General features: G+C 39.9%; 1 protein-coding gene across 3 annotated transcripts in view; it reads left to right on the top strand.

The window, feature by feature from the left end:
- Positions 1–21,687, top strand: part of FANCC (FA complementation group C) — an 86,243-nt gene that overhangs the window by 31,146 nt on the left and 33,410 nt on the right. For all 3 annotated transcript variants that reach the window (XM_063129418.1, XM_063129415.1, XM_063129417.1), the window contains exons 5-7: positions 12,997–13,116; positions 13,617–13,681; positions 15,695–15,856. In XM_063129418.1, coding sequence (XP_062985488.1) covers positions 12,997–13,116; positions 13,617–13,681; positions 15,695–15,856 — 347 coding nt within the window. The remainder of the gene's footprint in view (positions 1–12,996; positions 13,117–13,616; positions 13,682–15,694; positions 15,857–21,687) is intronic.

Below are 21,687 nucleotides of genomic sequence, written 5' to 3'. Positions count from 1 at the left end.
CATGCAATATTAAATCCAAATAAAACAAATGCAATGTAAGCCCTTAACTGTTCATTTCAGTCCTGTTCCAATCAGAGATCTAAATGTAATTATCTTCTATATTGCTGCCAATATCTTTCAGTGTTTATACCATGCCAATACTACTACTATTAAACACTTCTGGCGTCAGAGGTTGTGTGTGTGTGTATATATATATATATTACCCATCATTTTTGTACATTATGTGGACTTTTGGCTTAGTTTACTTTGCCACATTTGAGGTATACCATATTTCCGCTTCACAATAGTAACTGGGACGGTTTTAGTAACGCTTTTATGATCTAAACAGATCTTAGATTAGATCAATATGGAAATATCTTTGAACTGGTTTTATGCTTTTGTCATTCCATTAAAAGTGTATTTGCACATTCTAGAAACTGCTGAAACCATTGTTGCATATTTATACTTCTTGTTTTGAAGCTTGTTGGGACATAAAAGGGCTTTAGAACAGGAGTTCTATTTCCAGGGCCTGCTTGAGAGAGATGAAAATTACTGAGGCCCACTAGTCACAAAACGGTAATAGATGGAGGTGGAGTTTAGAATAATCAGCTAGAATTGCTGATACCATTTTATATTGCCATCTAATCCCTTTTTGGAAATTGTTGAATTCTTTGTGACAGCTATTTCCTTGTAGCAGGGAGTTCCATAAAACAGCTTTCCTCAAGTCTCCTGATTTTAATTTTATTCCTTAAGATTATTTTAAATGATTTTTTGAGTGCTGACCTTTATTTGGGTTTGAAAGAGTGGTTTTGTATTTTTGATCTCAGCCTCACGTCTGCCTTAGGTTCTTGGGCTAGTTAACTTTCTGTTAGTCTGCCATCTGGGAAATGTGTGTTTTCTGACTGGACGTGACCACCATGGTAGCCCTTTTGTGAGAGTGTCCATGACACCTTCTTAAAATGTCGAATGTGCCCACTGAAACAAAAAGGTTGACACCCATGTGCTAAGTAGAGAAGACTGTTTTATATCATTTGTCTCCCCCATCCCTCTCAGTCTTCTTAGTCATCTCTTGTAATTTCTTCTCTTCTTCTTCTTTCACAATAACTTGTACCCTATCCCCAGTTATATCCAATCATCCGTCCCTTCTGCTGCTTTTACATTCGCTTCTTCCTATAACAACTTTCCTCTCTTATCCCTTCTTCATTATTGCCATTATTAATTGTTATTGTAAATATTAGCCTTGCTCTCTAACCAACTCTCACTGCCACACCTGCATGGTGTGGTCATGGCACAGGGCGGTGAGAGAGTGAGACCCAGCTGAAGGTTGCCTGTAACCTACTGTTGGATTGTGAGCTACAGTTTGAAAAACACTGCTCTAGAAGAATGTGTGGCGTACAGACTTGGGGTGTGTGTGGCTCATAACCATAGAAAAGATAATGATACTGGCCACAGATTTAGGAATTCTGAGAATATTGGTTTCCACTTTTTTATATTAAAGCAAGTTTCTAGTTTTTATGGCTTCAAAGTTAAGCCATAATTATGGCTTAAAATAAGAACATAAGAAGAGCCATGCTGGATGAGACCAAGGGTCCATCTAGTCCATTCAGTTCACACAGTGGCCAACCAGCTGTTGACCAGGAACTCCCAAGCAGAACGTGAGTGCAACAGCACCCTCCCACCCATGTACCCTAGGAACTGTTGTACATAGGCTTACTGCCTGTACTACTGGAGGTAACACATAGCTATCAGCACTAGTAGCCACTGATAGCCTTCTCCTCCAGGAATTTATCTAACCCTGTTTTAAAGCCATCCAATTTGGTGGCCATCACTACATCTTGTGGTAGCAAATTCCATAGTTTAACTATGTGCTGTGTGAAGAAGTACTTTGTTTTATCTGTCCTGAATCTTACACCACTCAGCTTCATGAGATGTCCGTGGGTTTTAGTATTTTGAGATAAGGAGAAAAATGTCTCCCTATTCATATTTTCCACACCATGCATAATTTATCATGTCTCCCCTTTATCATGTCTCCTCTTAGTTTCCTATTTTCCAAGCTAAACAATTCCAGCTGTTGTAACCTTACCTTATAGGGGAGATGCTCCAGCCCCTTGATCATTTTAATTGCCCTTTTCTGCACTTTTTCCAGCTCTACAATGAGGGGCATTGTTAGGGAAGGTCCCCTGGGCACGGGTCCCGGATCTGCTGAGCTGTGCATTGGATCTTCTGAGCTGCCCCAATTGCCATCATCTGCCTTAATATAAGCCTGCTTCTTCCCTCTAAGCTCAGTAGCCTTGCAATTACTAAGGAGGCATTAGGACTCACTCTCTTAGCAGGCTAGTAGGGATTGTAATGTATATTCACCTTTTAAACTAGAGAGGAGACCCACCTTTCCCTCCACAGTCTTCTGAATTTTCTTTCTTTCTCCACCTACTTTTCTGCTCTTTCATGCCCACTGTTAGGAGCTTGCGTGCAATGACATTTTGAAGAGGGAGAGGAAGGGCAGGAAGGGCTACATGTGAAATGCTGGTATTCCACACATCAGTTGATTTTAATGACCCAAACTGGAACCTTTGGCTTCTGCAGAAGTCTAGTAGCTTCAGCACAGCGAAGGATTCAGTCAGCCTCCACAAGCTTCTCCCCCGTCCCCACCCAGCACTTTAATTTCTCCTAAGTAGCTGCAGGCCTCAGAATATTCCAAAAGGAGGTTTAGGACTATGTAACATCATGATTGAGGAAATGCTGGGGGGTGGGGGCATTAAATAGGTTTTACAGTTTTAAAAATAGCATGAAATAGCCCTTCAAAACCTGGCCCCATAAATTTAATTTAAATATGTGCAATCTTTAAAAACCCTCCACAGCCCCCTATATTCCTGCGAAGCCCTACTTCTCTGAAAGAAGCCATTTAGCTTGGGCCATTCTCTCTCCCCCCTCTTCATTTCCAACCACCATTCTTCTTTACTTCTTCCCTCCACTATCCTGGGTCTTTCATTTTTCTTCTTTATCCCACCCAAAGCATATCTTAGGGAATACTCTTTGGTAGGCAAGATAAGTTATGAACTGTATTTGACTTTATACAAACAGACAAGAGCTTTTGTTTTTCTCCTCCACCTCTCACCCAGGTCTTCGAGAAAAGTGGGTTCACATGGTTGCAGAGGAATGAAACTTGGGCTGTTTTGCTTGTATGTTGCATCTCTTATTGTTTGCTTGCATCATGGTTGTGCAAGCTTGTGCTCTCTGTTAGTTTCCTCACTTGGGCAGGACTTCCATTTTCTGAAGGAAACCCTCTTTTCTCTAATAGCTTCCTTAACACTGCTTGTTAACCATGCTGGTGACTTCATGGACTTGCTACTGCCTTTCCTGACCTGTGGTATACATTTTGTTGTTGTTTTTATTGTTGTTGTTTTGAGTAACATCCAAGCATTTTGAAGGGTTTTAACCCTCTTTACTCCCCCTGTCTACATCCTTTTCACCAGTTCCCTCATTTTAGAGAAGTTTCCTCATTTGAAGTCAAATGTGACTGTAGAACTGTGTGGAGAAAATCTCAGAAATGGAATAAGATGACCAGTGGTCCTGGGTGCCTCAAGTTCTGTGTGGCTTCTTGCACCTCCTCATGACTAGCAGAGACAGAATAAATTATGCAGACCATTTTAATATTTAGCTAAAGTAACATTTGCATTATACAGGTTGCAGAATTTTGATTATTTTGCCACTGTTGCTTCAAAACAAACAGTTTTAACTACTAGGTCCTGCTTAGGAACTTACATTTGTAACTTGGAGATTCTTGCATACGTATTTTACATTTTGGTTTAGCCCTCACCGGATCAGGGGCATTGGGCTGTCAAGCAAAGGTGCTACTGTCAACGAGTGTGTGTATGTGTCTTGTATCAGCCCCCGTCATCTTGATGCCCTTCTGGTCCAATCTGTCCTTGCAGATCACAGAATATAGGACTTCCCTTGCTGGATGATGGGAGTTTGGGGCAGCCCAGGGGGATCCAAGTAGCAATTCTCTCCCCTTGTTTTAAGTTAGTATTGGGTACTGTCTCCATGCAGCTTAAAGGGTCCTATATGATGTAGGATAGAATTAGACTTGAGGAATTAGTTCTCATGTTGGTCTCCATACACATTTCTCGCATTCTTTAAATAGTTTTTTGTAACTGGTTTTTTTTAATTATACATTTTCAAGTATTTATATGTCACCCTTCAACAATGTTTACAAGATGGTTTAAAATAAATAAATAAAATTAAAGGCTTGCGTTAATGACTTGGGTTGCAATCCTGTACACACTTACTTAGGAAGCAAGTCCCGTTGGACGCAGAGGGGCTTCCCTGATTAGATAGTACTTTATTTGTAAAAATAAATCAACAAATAGAGATAAAAGGAATGTTAAATCATTCTGTAGTTTGTACAAGCCTTAAAGCAAATGTTTTGGTAGAATTTATTGTCGTTCGTTAGGAGCCATGTAGCTGGATGCAGCAGAGGAAGGGGGGCGTGAGATGGCACAGCCCACTCTTATTGGGTCTTATCTGGAACCAACTACCATTTGGCTCATCAGTTCCACCGAGTTTTTAAACATTTATGTAACCTTACGAAGAATTAGTGCCAGGATTTACTTTTTTTCTTCTGTTGCTTTCTTGCACCCTTTCCCTTTTGCCTACTAGATTGTAAGTCTGAGGGCAGGGACTGATTCCTCCCCTCCCCCGGTAAATAAAGTGCTTGTACAATCCCTAGAAAATTATAAATGCTTAATAAATAAACTTTGTGTGTTTATGTGGTGTTGACAATGCTCCATAAGTATTAGTCAAAATTGTTCAGTGTTTTTCAAGTTGGACAACAAAGGGGGACTTGCTACAACATGTGAGAGTAATTAAAAGAAGACTGGATAGATAATAATTACAGCATGGAGTAGACTTCACTGGCAGATATTGGAATGCAAAGCTCACTTTAATCACAGTGCTTCACATAATGTGGGTGGTCACGACATGCAGAGAACAGTCCAGTTCTTCCCTCTGCAGCAACACTGCGTAACAGCACTGAAGAAAAGAGCATTCCACAGACCTCTCAAGATCCTTCGCTTATGCAAGCTTTTTTTATAGGTTATTTCCCTTTGCTTTACTAGGTTTTGCCAGCAGTAATTATACAGGGCATGGTCTTTGGGGGTAGGTAGGTAGAACTGCTCCTTTTTGAAGTAAACCTTATTCTAATCCATTAGAATTGTTCTCAAATGAATGTATTCACTCTTTCCCCAAACATGATGCATGATTACTGGGGGGTGGGGGGGAATAAAAGAATATATAATTACTTTTGCAGTGGAAACAAATACTGGAGGCCAGTTTTAATAAGTAATATTCAGTGGTTCATGTTTTGTCTTTTGGGTTTAATTACTTTTCCTCTTGTAAATTCTGCAGTGTTTTGCTCGTTAGGAACAAATTAATACACAACACAATCCGATTCATGTTTACTCAGAAATAATGGTTCTGTGTTTATTCAGGCTTACTTTCAGAAAAAGGTGTGTGTAGGATTGTAGCCACAGAGGGTAGCCCCATTGATGATGTGCTGATGACATTTGTCAGCGTGGTAGCAAAAATACTGGCAATTTTTCTTTATAAAAGGGTGTGCTAGGAGCGTGATTGTAGCTGCTGGAAAGTTTGTGCACACTGTTCTCTGTCTCTTCACTAGGAATAGACAAGCCTGTCAATTTTGGTTTTGCTTAGTTTCTGATTTTTTCAACCTTAAATTCATTCCAGCCCTTTCCACAACAGTTTGCAATTTTTTAAAGAAGTTCACACAAATGTCTGCATACATTTTTGTATATATTTCTCCTACTATATGAATGTTCTATGTAATTTTGCCAAATTGTTACTTGTGTAAGGTGTTATTGTACATAGTTTTTTACAATATCCCCATTTTTGTGCATGGTCTTCCTTTATATACACTGGTGTCCCCAACCTTTTGGGGCCTGTGGGCACATTTGTGAATTTAAGAAGGTGCTATGGGCATCATCACAAAATGGCTGCCATGGGTGGTGTGGCTAGTCGTAACATGGTTGCCATGGGAGCAGTACGAGGCTGCAGTCTTATGTAGGCTTACATGGGAGTAAGTCCTATTGAACTCAGTTGTACTTATTTCTAAGTAGATGTACATACGATTGCTGTGATGTCCCATCCATCTTTTACTCACTAGTTGATAAGATGCACCTTTAATAGTTGTGTAGAAGAGGACATTTCAGCAGGTGCAGCTTGTCAGGAAAGTTACAAGTGCTTCATTTCCGTCTTCTATACAACCATTCTGGCCATTCCGTCCCTCGCACACACATGCTCAACTTTTGCCTTTATCTGTCCCCGGTCTTCAATCCTATGCATTTTTATTGGAGAACTGCATTGCAAAATTCAGAAAACTGCATATTGATATACTGAATATCGAGGTACAATGCATTTTTGTGTCTGACTTTTTTCAGATATATACATTTTTGTATATGGCTCACATATTAGTTAGTGAAGTGCAAATGAGCTAAGTTTGCATTCAAATGCGAAGCAATTGAATTTCTTTGCGATCCCTATTCTTCATCTCCCTTACCAAACCTCCCCTTGTTACAAGCAGAGTGAGTTGTGGGAATATATGGAAAAGCATAGATATTGAATGTGACATACCAGGTTTCATTCATACCACATGTCCATGACAAAACCATGATATGTATCGAATGCACTGTAAACTGTTCCAGGAAAGATGAGTTTGAGGGTTCTCATCTCTCATCTTTTTTGGTCGCTGCTAGTACTTTAGGCCCTTGGGCAGACTCTGGCTTCTGATGATCTCTCTGGGCATTTTCTGGTGTATCCTTAACAAAATAAAATTGCAATCCGAGGTTGTGAAGAGAAAATTGAAAAGAAGACCACTAATGGATTTGGTGTATATATAATGATCCCAGGACCTCCCTCCTCATAGGGATATTGAAAGTGTTAGCATACTTTCATGCCACCTTGGGTTGAATCAAAACATTCCCTTCGTCTGATGGAAGGAGCTTCTTCATTGCTTACACGTTTCAAAACAAATGCATGCTTAAGCATTTTGCTAGGACGAAATATGTTTGTGACTCCTGGAAAAACTGAGATGCAACTGGAAGCAATTTAAAAATATTAGCAAACTTCTACTCATGAAGTAGTCAGTGAAATCCAAGTGTGAAGCATTCATAATTATTTCCCTTCAATTCCTAAATTGCTCAACGCTTTTGTATGACATTAAATGACATCAGTATTTTGGCTTTATATGCATAAATGCATGCTGATTTTTAAAAAGTCCAGGTACCTATATTTCTAGCTTAAATGTTTGGATCTTAATAAATATTAATAGAAATATAATTGTCCAGTGCAAGCTGTATACTAAAGATTATAACATTATTGTTGAATGTATTTGGTTTTTTTTGAAATGTGATTTAACACCCCTCTACCCCATGGACTAATGAATAAGCATGCAAGAGTTCTTGTAAGCAAAATTAGTATCTGAAGACTTTGTTATGATTGGATCAGAGTGTGGAAAATCAGTGAGCTGTATTATGTCAGCATCCTACTCATGGAATCGACTACATAAACAGAAGGTGTTGAGATGATCTGTAAATGAGCAGGCTTCCTTCTCGGTTACTTAACCACTATAATTCTTTAGGTTTCTGTTTGTTTTGTAGTGAAAAGGATTTCTGCAAATACCCATGTTTTATTGTTCATTTCACTTGAATGGCATGGGACACACAAAATCCTTGTAAGCAGAATTTTAAAAGAAAGGAGGCAGATACGCAGTAGTAAATTTAAGGGGTTTTAATATATTTGAAGAGAAAACTTAAGGAAGGGTAGATTTTAGTTTGTTAAAGTCAGAAATGTGTTGTTTTAATCTTGCTTTTTAAGGAAGTTGGTAAAGTGGATTAAACTGGCGGGTTGGATTTTAACCTAAGTTTATGAGTTACTGAAAAGCAGGAAGAACAGGAAGTGTAAATGATTCACAATTCCTGTTTCTGTTCTCACCATGTCTCCAAAGTGGACATCTCACTTCTCATAGGTAGCAGCTGGTGCAAAAGTCCTCTTCCTGAAACCTTGGAGAGCTGCCACGTGTCACTGTAGACCATTCCAGTGCTAAATGGACAAATAGAAAAATGATGAGAGAATGACCTATGGTATGAGGCAAATTCCTATGTTTCTAGGATGATACCCTTAGGTCTAACATTTTCTTGACCTCTGCAGTCCCACATTTTTTAGCGGGGGCAGGGGGAATTTCACACATGCAGGCTAGTTGCAAAAACCTCTAGAGTTCTTCTCTGGCTGTTCTCTCACCTCCTCTTAGCTAATGGTTTTACCAGCTTTTCCTTATGCTGATGGAAATGTGAGTACACCTCCCTCTTCAGTTAGCCACCATGGAGAGAAGAGCTTTGGAAAGTTCTCTGATGCCTTCAGCAGTTCAGCAATTTTTCATGGTTAATTTTTATTATTCCTTTGTGGTTTTGTTGTTTTTCATCTGTAGCTGCTCCTAAAACAAAACAGAAAAGCACTGAAAGATGTTTTGGCCACAGCTAATGACAAAGGGACTTTTCAAAATGTGTGTATGCAGTGATGGAAACAATATTCATTCTCTTTGTCATGGGATTTCCCCCACCCCACCCCCAAACAAGCCATAGAAAGTGCTAGAGTTGCCAACAGGCTATCCTAAGGCTTATAGCGGCAGGGTTTTTGTGCCTTATAAAGACTTTGTGGGAAAAGTTATTGGTTATAAAGAATATGTCAGGTCCAAGCACAGAAATATTTGTGTGCTATAGTGACATTATTCTAGGTTGAGTATGAATCCAAAGTGTAATAAAAAGGAGGGCAACTATGGTTCCTAAAAAGCCTTTTTCAAGGACAAAGATTTAAGATGACACCTAAAACGCCTCAGAGTAACTTGGAATTGTGAGAAAAATGTCAGCGTGAAGAGTGGTCTTTCCAGGAGCCAAACTACATGTTACTTTAACACAAATGGATCACTTCGTGACAATGGGCCTGTTCAGATAACACACCAAGCCATGGTTAGGCCACCAACCGTTTTGCAGCAAGTGGTTAGTGAGCGCATTTAAACCGTCGTTATGTAGCCACCATGGTTAGGAATGGTTCACATGACACGCTAAGCCATAATATTTAGCTCAAAATGCTTAACTGTCATGGTTTACCCTGTTGCCTGAACAGGGCCAATCTAAATTGCAGATGCAGGCGGCCTGATCTGGATCATGACCACAACAGAGGTTAAAGCCCCCCTCCCCTTCCCTGCTAGGGTCCTGAGTCAGATTATGTGCTCTCTGTTTGTTTGAGTAGAAAGCTTTTAGCTACATCTTTAAAGTAATGTGTAGTTTGGCTGTACGTTACACTTCATGGAAAGTAAGGAGAATGATCTGCAGCAGTACCATCTAATAAGAAATCTTGACTGAATGAGTCAGTGTATATTAAAAAATGAGAGATTATTTTATTGCTTAACATTCCATGTCTGTGCCTTATTGAGGAAACTGCTTCAGACATTGAGAGTGTTCCCGCAGATCTGTCAAAAATAGCATTTTCGCTGTGACCTGCGCAAGTGTTGTGGTCTGCCTCCCCAAGGCTTGATCTACAGACCAAATTGATCTGCCCACACCTAGGAAGTCTACAAGCCAAACTAACCCACCCTCACTTGGGTGGTCACCAAGGCAATATGACCCACCCACATCTGGACAGTCATTGACAGTTTCTTTGGCCAAAAAGTTGTCCAAATGGCCAGAAGTCCAAAACCGTCTTCTGAGCATAAGAAGAAGAAGAAGAAAGTCTGTGTCAACTGCACCAGTGCGAGTCCCCACTCCACCACCATTACTGAATTCACCAATACAGCAAATGTTGTTTACAATACTGATAACATCTACATCTGAGCATGAAATCAGAGATACCTCTCCCGCTTCAAGGATGACTCAACTTGTTGTTGATTGTTGAGATAGATCCCTGGACTCTTAATTTGGAAAAGCCTTCAATCTCAAATTCTGGAGCTCACTAAAAAGAAAGCCCCATTCTGTATTATATAAAGGACAATCCCAGATAAAATGATCTGTTATTTCACCCATTCCAGAGTAGGATCCGACCTTCTGAAAACAAACAGATTGCTGAGTAAGGCACAGAGTTTACACAAGACTCGGAACATAGCTCCAACAAACGTTAGAGCAAGATTGAAGCTTAAAGTGGAAGTTACTGTCCTTTAGTTTGCTTAGCTCCACCTCTACCTCTACTGATTTAGCAGCCTCAGGTTGCAGCAAGGTGAGAGTGGTTGTGGTATGGTCTTCATGGCCGAGTTCTCAGAATCTGAGGATGGAATTGGAGCCTCCTTTGGACTCAGGGAAGTCTCTCCCTGGGGTTCTTCTGGAGAACTGGATCCTGGGAATAGCAGTCTTGTGGTGCCTTTGTATGGCTGAGTCTTCTCCTATTTACTTCAGTAGGATGAGGGGACAGTATTTTCTGAGGATGGTGGTTCGGAGTGCTGGTCCATGACACCGGGTTTCAGGAAGCATTATTTTCAGTCCTGCTTGGACATGTCAGGGATGGAGCCTGGGACCTTCTGCATGCAAAGCTACAAGCCCTCTTCACATTTCAGCATTCCCATTTGAACTTCTTTTTTAAATATTTCTTTTGCTTTTCCTCTGACTGCTTCAGACTGCATTTGCAGACAAATAATTATGCCAGTCAGGAAAATAAAATGGAGTTAACAAAAAGCAACACAACATTGTGTCCAGATTTTGTGGCATGAATACTTATTTAGGGCTCCAGGTAGCCATGTTGGTTGATCAGGAAACAAATTGAAAAGTAACAGGAAGGTAATACCTTTAATAACACTAAAATGGCACAAAGTGTTAAGCAAACTGTTAAGTTCCTCAGAATTATTGTTCAGCGATTATTGCTCAGCCAAAAAAAAAACATAAAAAGGGGGAAGAGAAAGAAAATAGTTTCATATGATCCATATTGCAAACATGTTCTGTTTTTCTCAGCCCTATCTGGAGATGTCAGGGATCAAACTTTTGCATGCAAAGTGTGTACTCTATTATATTACTACAGCCATCCCCCAGAGAGAAATGTGGCATGGCTCTTTGGTTTTGATGGTGGACAATGGCGTCCTGATTAATGGCCTTTTGATAACTGGCCCAAGCTGTTGGAATTTTTGTGCTACTCCATTTGCTAAGTGTTGTCTGAAAAACAGTTTGCACAGGTTGAATTTTGCCAGAGAGGGAGAATGTGAAATACAAAGCTAACCTGAAGCTCCAGAATTATTTTGGAAGATGAAAGAGTGAAATTAGAATGTCACATAAATAAGTAGGCTTTTGTTTGTTTGGCGTTGATCAGTCTTGTTTTCAAAATCCAAATACTTTTTCGTTTTTCAGTTTAAAATGTAAGCCACTAGATGGCAGTATAACAGCTGTTCTTTCTCTGAACTTGCGGCTAGAACAAATGTTTTATTTTGTTTTTTTAGTAGAACTATGAAAGTATTGATGTGTCTGCCCAGCTAATGAACCATAAAAGAAAAACACATCAAGCAAGGATTAGGAATCCTACTTTTCATTCTATATTTCTCTAAGTGTTTAATGTATTTTTTAATCTTATCTCTATCATGCTGTGTATCAAAATCAAAACTTTTTTTTTAAAAAAAAGACTGGAGCATTGAGTCACTATATGTTACTTGTAAAAGTATGTATGACTATTTGGGGTGGATTATTTAAAAATTAGATAAATACATTGTTTGGTCAAGTTCACTTGTAGTCTTAACCTCAGATGTGCCATTTCATATTTTAGATATGTAGTTTATCTTGGATGTTTATCTTATACTAGCTATGGAGTCCAATCTAGAATGTGAAATATCCTTCAGACAATTGATAAAAAAAGTGGGTACTGGGAGTAACTGGAAATATGGGTGTGTTTGGTGTGGCCTATAATAAATGAAGTTATGCAGGATTGCAAGCTGCCATTGGAACTGGTTAGCCTGTAGACCTAGGAGATTTAACACCTGGAGATCCAGTTGCATAGAGAACGGGGAAAACTGGGAAGTATTGCCCAGGCCTATATGACAGCTCTTAATAGGCATCAAAGATCTATATGATGATACATCTGAGAGTTTTCAATGGCCCTATCCCATGATGATGTGGCACAAACGATGACTGTGTTGTACTACTACTTTATCACGTCCCAGGAATGGGACATCTGTGGCTATGAAAGCAAGAGGATCTAACCAGACTGGGACACAGATTGTGTTAGTATAGTCTAGCAAAAAGATGGTTTCTTGTTTCTTATATCTCCCTATTTTGCTGTGCTGGCACCATATATGTGTGTGTGTGTGTGTGTGTGTGTGTGTGTGTGTGTGTGTGTGTGTGTGTCCTTTGTAATGTTTGATATATATTTTATCTGAGCATCTATTATGTGATTTTTAACCAACCTCCAAGCTTTTTGAAGGCATATGACATTACTACCTCTCAAGTGTAGCATCATCATCATCATCATTATTATTATTATTTTAGAAACCTTCCTATTCAGAAATAAAATGTTTTGTACTTTCAAACAAATTTTCCATTCATGCTATATATTCAGGCTCATTGTGTTATGGCCACTATTCTGAAATGTTTAATAATGTTTGCATCTTGCACCACGTGCTTATGGTTTAGTCAAGGGTTGGCTCCTCTGTAGGTTCTATAACTGGAGAGCCAGTGTGGTATAACTGGGACTCAGCCCTGAAGCTCCTTGCGTGACTTTGGGCCAGTCACTGACTCTCAGCATGGAGCTGTTGTGAGGATAAAATGGACCATACAAGTTGCCTTGGGTTCCTTGCAAGAGGAAAAAAGGTGGGATATTAATGCAATAATAAATAAATCTTACTGTTTAAGGCTATACTGGATACGCTTGTAAAATCTAATTGAAGTTGTAGGGGCATCCCTTTTCCTACAGAAGTTGTTCGGGGTGGAATACTTCTATTCTAATCAGATATTTCTCTCTCCTCTTAATTTTTTCTTCCAGAGCACAGTGTGCCACCTGCTGTCATTATCTGGACTGGGAAATCAAGTCACTGATATTAACAACTTTATTTCAACGCTTGGCTTCACATCTGCGGATTACTGTTCTAAACTTGTTGAAAATGTGAGTACGCGAACTGGACGCGTGACAGACAATATCAAGGGTCCACAAAAGTAGTTGCCACAGCTGCCATTGGCAACTGCTCCTCTGGCAATTGTCCCTCATCTCTGACTTCATGGTGTGCTTGAAGGCACTGAGGATGCTCATTCTTAAAAGGAAAGGCTCTTCCCCGTATCGAAGTCAAGATGCCTTAAAACGATAAATAAATGTGCACTTCAATTTGCCTCGCTGATTAAATCTTGCTCCTACAAATTAAAGCTTTGGTTGATTTAATTACCAATTAAATTTATTAAGGTTTGCACTTTTAAAATTGTATCCTTCTTTGACTTAAAATGGGAATAGAGAGAGTACTTCCAGTTCTTGGGTCAGTTCATAGGTCGCAACAAGTATAGAGATTATGAATCCATTTAGAAATGCAAGTGTGACGGTGAGAAAACGCTATTGATGTAACCTTTACTAAAATGTGACTGTACTTGTAATATGTGATTGACTTTATTTAACAGGTGGTCTTATCATTAGTGACAGAACTCAGCAGAAAGCCGTTTAATGGATTTAACAGTCAACAAAGGTAGGCATTATCTGTCGTAATTCTAGTAGATCTTTGTACAGATGAGTAGAGTGAATGAAGACCTGTTTCTTATGTGGAAAAATACTTAATTTTGAAACCAGTGAACATATGTGTACATATACAGAACAGTGCTTAGACAAAATCGTAGTGATGAACAAAGTACTTAGAGAGGTAATATAAAAATAGAGCTTAAGCTGCAGTGCAGGCCAAGCTTTCTCCCAGCTTCATAACTGGAATGACAGGCAAATGCACCAGCCTCGCATCTGTCAGTTATTTCCCTCCCTCCCTGCTTCAGGGAAGTTTGCCTACCTTGGTTTCTTGGCTTTTTTGAGACATGGACCTGGCTCACATGTAATGACCACTCAGAGTACAGGTTGCGTATGGTTTGTCATTGAATTATGGGTTATTGTCATCACATGAGAACCCTGCACTATAGTTTAACTATGGGTAGTGAACCACAAACAACCCAGGAAAAGAACCTATGGTTTGTTGTTTCATTGTGAATTTTCAGTTGCTTGGGGTGAACAACTCATAGATAAACCATAATGCAAGGTTTGCACATAACAACAGCCCAAGATACACAACATTCCTTACTTAACTTGTACTCTGGGTTGTTGGCATGTGTGAACCTCCTACTTAACTGGGCCTTGTAATAATACCATAAGATCGTATTCCATGCCCACAACAGGATCTAGCCTGCTGCTGAATCAGACTCTAGAGACTTGATTCAACAGCAAACCCCACCCTTCAACCTTCCACCTGCCCCAGAAGCAATACAGCCGGATTTATCATTATGAGTTGAATCTGCCCCCAACAAATTAGAGGGCTCTCAATAGCCTAATGTTCTTTCTGTACTAAACCTGCTCCATTAGCTAGCCTCATTTCACACTCCTCTCAGCTCAAACAATAGTTCTGTCCCAGTATCACATCAGAGTTTTCTTTCAATATTTGAAAGTTTTCTTTTCAAGTTTTTTTTACTCCAACAATGCAGAGAATTTCCCTCATAAGTTCAGTTATTGAAACTATACTGCCGTGCTTTGAGATTTGTTCTTAGGGTTTTTGTCTCTCTACTTGAAAACCATGGAAATTATATTGTATTGTGCAGAAATGAAATTCCTACAAAGGCCTAGGAAAATACATGCTTTTTTCAGTTGCATACCTGATGTCAATCAATTACAAAACCTCTGTTCAGTTAGGATTGTACCTTATATTTTTGTAATTCTCATGTGGGGCTCATCTACACCAAGCAGGATAATGCACTATGAAAGCGGTATGAAAGCAGTATATAAAAGGCAGGAGCCACACTACTGCTTTATAGCGGTATTGAAGTGCACTGCAGGATCTGCACTACTGCTTTAAGGTGGTACTGAAGTGTACTGACAACTATTGGGGCCCATGACACATGGGCACCAAGCAGGATATAACACTATGAAAGCGGTGTGAAAGCAGTATATGGTATGTCTCAATGGGCCCCAACAATTGTCAGTGTACTTCAATACCGCTATAAAGCAGTGGTGTGCCTCCTGCCTTTTATATATCACTTTCATAGTGGAATATCCTGCTTGGTGTAGATGAGCCCATGGTGTTTTCTTGAATATACCAATATTACATAAGGCCAAGTATTCTTTGTTGCCAAAGCAAGAATGAGTACACCATACCTGTACCTCTGAACTTGGTTGAGGTATGTTATGTGCTCTGAATTTAGCAACAATGCAGATAGATCTGTTTGTTTTTTAAAGTCTTTTCATGTCCTTTTGAGTAGTTATGTGAACATAAGAGCCCTGCTGGATCAGACCAAAGGACTATCTAATCAAACATTCTGTCCCCACAGTGGCCAAACAGATGTAAACAGGCATACAGGGGCATCCTTAGGATAAAAAATAAATAAAGAATTCTTGCTCTTAGCTAAAAATTGGCCTTTCCTCAGTTGCCTATGTTCAATGAACAAATTGTTTTAGAAAAATACAAATATATTGCCATTTTAACCAAAATAAAACATTTTTGTTTCTCCAGTATCTGTTCTCGAGTAACATCTGTGTCCCTCCTCTGTGTACCTCTTATTACTTTGCCTGATGTAACACCATTGCTTGAAGTCCTTCTTAGCTATCATGGAGATGAATCACAAGAGGTCCTCCACTCTGAGTTTTTAGAAGCAGTGAGTGAGGCCATGTTACAGTAAGTAGCTCAGAAAATACTTCACTTGCCCTTGACTAAAATGGCCGTTGATTCTGCAAGTTTACCATCTGTTGAAATTCCATTTTTTATGCTTTAGGTATATATTGTATTTGAACAACGTGTATTCATTCCATGGGACCTGTATATAGTTTCTGCACAAATTCCTTTATAGGGGTTTATATGCATGTCACAGAATAACTGGATGCTGTCTGATTTCTCACTGTTCGGAAGGCTTTTGTGCATCTTGTACAATTGGTCCATGTGTGGAAATCTGTTTCTGCACATGAATTTTATTTTCTACACGGGGAAGAGTGTGTTTTCCTTATAGGATAACATTTCCTAGTACTCTCACTACTCTGTCCTACCTTTCAGTGACTTTTTGTAGTAATAGTTCAGATGAGTCGTTTGAATCATTTCAGCCTGCCCTCATTTGCTGATTGGACCCATCTGTTCAGGGCAGGTGAACGCATTTTTATTAATCATTTACAATAATGTAGTCCATGTGTTTTCAATTGTCAGGGAAGAGCAGAAGTCTCTACATGGCTTAGAAAAATAATATATTAATACCTTTTCTTTAAGAAATACTGAATTATTCCTTTGCTTCTTCAAAATTATATGAATTCTTTTTCTTTTCTTTTTTTGCCTGTGAATTTCCGTTCTTCTCGAGGGAAGAATGGCTGTTATGCTGTTGTTGCATTGCATGCTTCCATCCACACATGTACTGTATGTCTAAGGGGATATGTTCATTTCTTTGATCCGGTTTGCTCATAACAACCCAGGAATTGTTGGGGCCCAGCAACAAGCAAGCGAGCTGCTTCGTCTGTACTTGTTCATTCCACTTTCAATCAACAACCCAGGAACATCCCATTCTTGGATTGTTATTGTGATGTTTGAAACTGGAGCCCCGGGTTGTTTAGAGATTAAACAACCCAGAGTTTACCCTACAATCACCCATAGTTTGTTATTGAGTTAACTGCTGGGTTGTTTAGGCCCTAAACAACCCAGTGTTCTGGGTTTGGGTGTCACAAGAACAACCCAGAAACAACCCAGAAATTGTTGTTACGTGTGAACTAGGTCTTTGTCTCTATGTCCATATTTCCTTCTCTTTGGCCCTTGGGATGAGAGGGTGTTCTGATTTTTGTGGTTCCTGGTTTATGTTTTCATAGTTGGGCTGCCTTTTGTAGCAATGGGTTTTGTATTATTGAGGCTGGTGGCATAGAAACTTTTTTTTTTACTGTGTGGGAATTGAGAGGAGGCACCGTTTTACTCCATTTTAAACTTGGAGTCTGCATTCCTGGCTCCTGAACAGGAACCCTCTATCATGCTTAACTGCCTCCCTTCCCTCAAAAAGAAGAGAGACCCACAGGTAAGTCTAAAATCTCCTTTTTAATTTCTCTTTTATAATTGTCTCCAGTTGCTGTGCTAATTGAAGCAAGCTGGAGTTAGTGTAATTATAGAAACAGTCACAATAATTAGCAAACCATTTCTTATTTTATGAACAATTCCTTATTGGGTGAACATTTCGCCTTTGCTCTGTTAAAGTGGAATATAACCAGAAATAGTGATGAGAGAAACAGTAGTGCTGTAGCAAAACATTAACATAATCAAGTGTCGTGTTGTGTGAAGTGGGCAGGTGGGAATTACATGAGCGCTAAACGGTCCTTGTATTACTCTACCACAGACCTCACCATGACAAACCGTGGTTGAGGACTGAATATGCAAACTGCCAGCCAGCGCACATCACTGCTCATCGTGGTGTAAATAACTCATGATGGGCTGTTCGATCATATGAATTGGCCCAGTGTCAGTCACTCTGTCCCTCCAAATTGCTAACAGAGCTTTGCAGAGGGTACAGATTCAGATCTTCAGCGGAGCCCCACTTCAATTTAGACATCCCTCAAAACTTTCCAATAGTCCTTTTTGATTTGGGATTTGGCTGAATCTGATGCACATCCCTAATTTAAATCTTCCCTGACTAGCTTTCCTTCATAACAGAAAAGGCCAACTTTTCCTTTCCTTTCCTTTTTCCTTTCTCCCCCCATTTTGACTCTTCATGATCAAGCCTCTCCAGGTGCCTTTGCCACATCGTGCCAAGCAATTTTTGTGAACTGCCCAGGCAGCTTTGGCTATTGGGCGATATAGAAATGAAATAAATGCATAAATAAATAAAATAAACAACTCCATCATTCCTTTTGGCTTGGGGAGGTGGCAGGGATTGCTGTGCTGGGGTCATCTATGCCCACCTCTGGGAGAAAGGCTGGCCACCAGTCCTGCTCGCCAAAGGGCAGCACTACACCCACCCCAAGTAAGAATGCCAAGTGAAATTGTGGATGCCTGGCCATAATGGAAACATGTTGATAGACAGAATTATGGTGAAAGTTGCCTAGAAAGTTTTTGTGGTCTAAGACAAAGCACAATAGAGCCAAACCTTCTATCTTCAAGGGACTCAGACCCTGCTGATAGTCTACTAGGGAATGCCTTTCATGAAACCATACTTATTGCAGGTAGTCTAGGATGCTCTCAGTTACACTGTGTGCAGCAAGTGCTGCTGGGCCTAGCTATCTCATTCTAACTGAGAGTGCATGTTAGAATATGTCCCTCCAACTCAGGTTAAAGTCAATAGCAGTGGACAAACTGTTTGGACAACTTATTCTCAGTTTCTGATCATGGAACGCCTACAGTCATTTCCCAATAGGAATTGAAGTGATCCAATATAAATGTTGCTAGAAGATTTACAGTGTAATCCTATACATATTTACTCAGAAGTAAGTCTCATTGAGTTCAATGAGACTTACTCCCAAGTAAATGTGTATAAAATTACAACCTAAATGTAGTCTTTACTGTATTCATCATTCTAATTTGTAGACTTTCTGTAATCATTTACTTTGAAAAATAAAATCCAGCACATGTATAATATCTATCTATCTATCTATCTATCTATCTATCTATCTATCTATCTATCTATCCATCCATCCATCCATCCATCCATCCATCCATCCATCCATCTTGGATTCTTACACTTTTAAATATTTGCGAGCAAAAGCTTCAACATTGTAGCCTCTTTTCTCCACTTTTTACCAGTAACTTTAGTGTTGGCCAGCAATAATTTGACAGAATATGACTTTTCAACCTAGAAAAATGTTTGTGGTTTGGGATTTCTGGGTAAAAATACAATTTTCAATTTAATCCTTAAAGCAAGGTGTGCTGCTTTCTATTTATATTTATCCTGTGTTGATAAATGATCTATCAGGAGCAAATCTAGAAAATTACAAACCATATTGTCTCAGAAGAATGGGTGGCCTTTTGCTTCTCCGATTGCTGTGCCTTTAGATCATCATGTTCCATTGCTAGCGGTAAAAATTCTGGATGTAATCCTGGGACAATTCTTTTACAATATACCATCTAAACTGTGTCAACATCACTGAGTCAACACAGAACCAAGCATTGCAAATATATTTTCCCACTTGTCAATATTAGTCTGAACTTTCTATGTGGTCATAGAGGTATATTCTGAGTAGGATAGTGTGTCCTGTACTTTGTTTTTTGAGATTTACCCCCTTTTTCTTAATTTAATGCTGAATGTGCAAATACTGTTCCCTCTCAAGAATCCTCCCCTGCTGTGTCACAATACATCAAATTTATTTAGGGTATGAGTGGCCCAAAGTTTAGTAGATCAGGACCTACAGAACCTCATTACATCTGCATTGCCATAACAAAGACATGCTTCAAATTACTTTTGTCTCAGAAAACAGCAATGAAGGTGTATCAAAAGCAGACAATGACACTGTGGAACAGGACCAACCCAAAACTGGGAGAATGATTGCTTTGCTTATCGGAAGGACATATAACTTTTGGCATTTTATGCCCCAAAGGTCACCATGAGAGAAGAAAACAATTCTTGGAGGAAAAAATGCTTTGCTGTCAATGCAACTTTTCATCAGCATGGATCAGTTTCCCTCAGCAATTATTTGTTTTCCTTTTTCTCACTTCCATGTTATTAACCATGTAGACACTTACCTAAGGTTGTAAGACATGCTTTGTTGGCTTCTTCATGAAATTATTTCAACTAGCAAATGGCAAACATTAGGCAGACATAGAGCATGTCTAGACCAGTATTTAACCCAGGGATCGTCCCGGGATCATCCCTGTGCGTCCACATGACTCACAAGGGATCCCGGGAGCAGGGAGGGATGATCCTTCCATTTCCCTGGGATAACTGGGACCCCTTTTAGGCCAATTTTTCCTGTGGTCTTGGGATCGTCCCGAGATTGCGGGAGGTGTGTGGGCGCGCGTCCCGGCTTTGTCCCACCTCCTCGTGAGTAAATGCGAGGCGGCGGGAACCGGGCACAGAGCTCTTCAGGGACTCCATATCCATGGGAGGGGTATTGGGATTGGTTTTTTTTTTTTTAAAAAAAAAAACATTTTCGTTGGAGTGCACTTGTGCTCATCTTCTATAAAAAAGAAAGAAAAGAAAATCAGGAAATGGCAGGTGCAACATCTCTCCTTCCTCCTGGGATGTCACACTCGCATGTGGACAAAGGGGAGGATCTCGCAAGCCGAATATTGTGAGATCCTCCCCACTCTCTCCCCTGGTCTAGACATGCCCACAGTATATTACAACTTTTAGATATATGTCCAGATTTAATTGAATTTTCTTGTATTTGTATTGCTATTTCCATCTTTTCAAGTTCTAAAAGGGATACTTCCTCCCTTTTTTCCTTTCAAAACACGGAAGGAATTTATGCACTTCCCAACAGCACAACTCAACAACTGAGAAATTTCATGTAGCATCCCAATTGTGACTTTTTAATTTCTTCCGGTGTAGTGTGGTGACTAAGTAGTAAATAATGCTTATAAGTTTCTGTATGGAATTGCATTGCTATACTCTCTTTGTGCTGATGTAGGCAGAATGGATATAATTAGAACAATATCAGAAGAAAAAGGAAGAAATAAAGGGGCTGTCTATATGCGGGGAAAGCCCTGCAGTGGCTGTGGATCTGTGGCACGTTGGTTAGATGATGCAAACGCAGCTTCGCAGCCACTGCAGGGCTTCCCACGATGCTGCACTTTGAAAAAAATCAGGGAGTGACATCACACGGAGCGACGTCAATACGGTACTTTGACATGTGATGTCACTCCAGGGCCAAGCCAGGGGCGGAGCTCGATGGAGGGCAACCAACGATTGGTCACCTTCCACCAGGAAGACAGAGGGGGCGGCTCCATGACCCAGATGGCTGCCCAGAAACACTGCGCTTGCTCTTCGGCGTCAGGATTACCCAATGCCACCCTGGGAGAGGGAAAGTGCAGGCTTGGAGAGGGAGGTGGCGCCTTGAAGACACTCCCCCAAGTCAAAGCATGTGCATTTACTTTGCTTCAGAGTAAGGGGATGATTAAATGTAGGCCGGCTGGCTAAATATGATAAAAGCCATAGTTCTGAGAGACAATTAGGTAGATGTCCCAAGAAGAAAGAGGACCATGAGGAGTACCCAGGAGGTATTTTAACCTGTTTATCTAAACTGAGGTGAGGACACTTCAGGATTGGACCCTATTTCTTCCTGAGGCTTTAGATTGGCCAATTCATGTTACCCTTGTAACATAAAGGCAGGTGATGAAGAAGCAGTGCAGGCAGTGTTGGGCCCAGTTGGATATACCCACTAAGTTTTCTGAGTTACGAAGACCTAGAAAATCTGGTACATGGTAAATTAGATTACACTTTTAAGGAACTGTACTGCATTAAAAAAAATTGGTACCTTTATTATTTGGAAGTGTGTGATTTTTAGAAGCAAGAGGTTAAGAACCAAGAACTCTTTAATTATACCACCATATCTTTA

The sequence above is a fragment of the Elgaria multicarinata genome, chromosome 6 (genome assembly GCF_023053635.1).
Source record: "Elgaria multicarinata webbii isolate HBS135686 ecotype San Diego chromosome 6, rElgMul1.1.pri, whole genome shotgun sequence".
NCBI classification, from domain to species: domain Eukaryota; kingdom Metazoa; phylum Chordata; class Lepidosauria; order Squamata; family Anguidae; genus Elgaria; species Elgaria multicarinata.
Note: the sequence above shows the minus strand (reverse complement) of the source record. Positions and strands in the feature narration are given on the sequence as shown.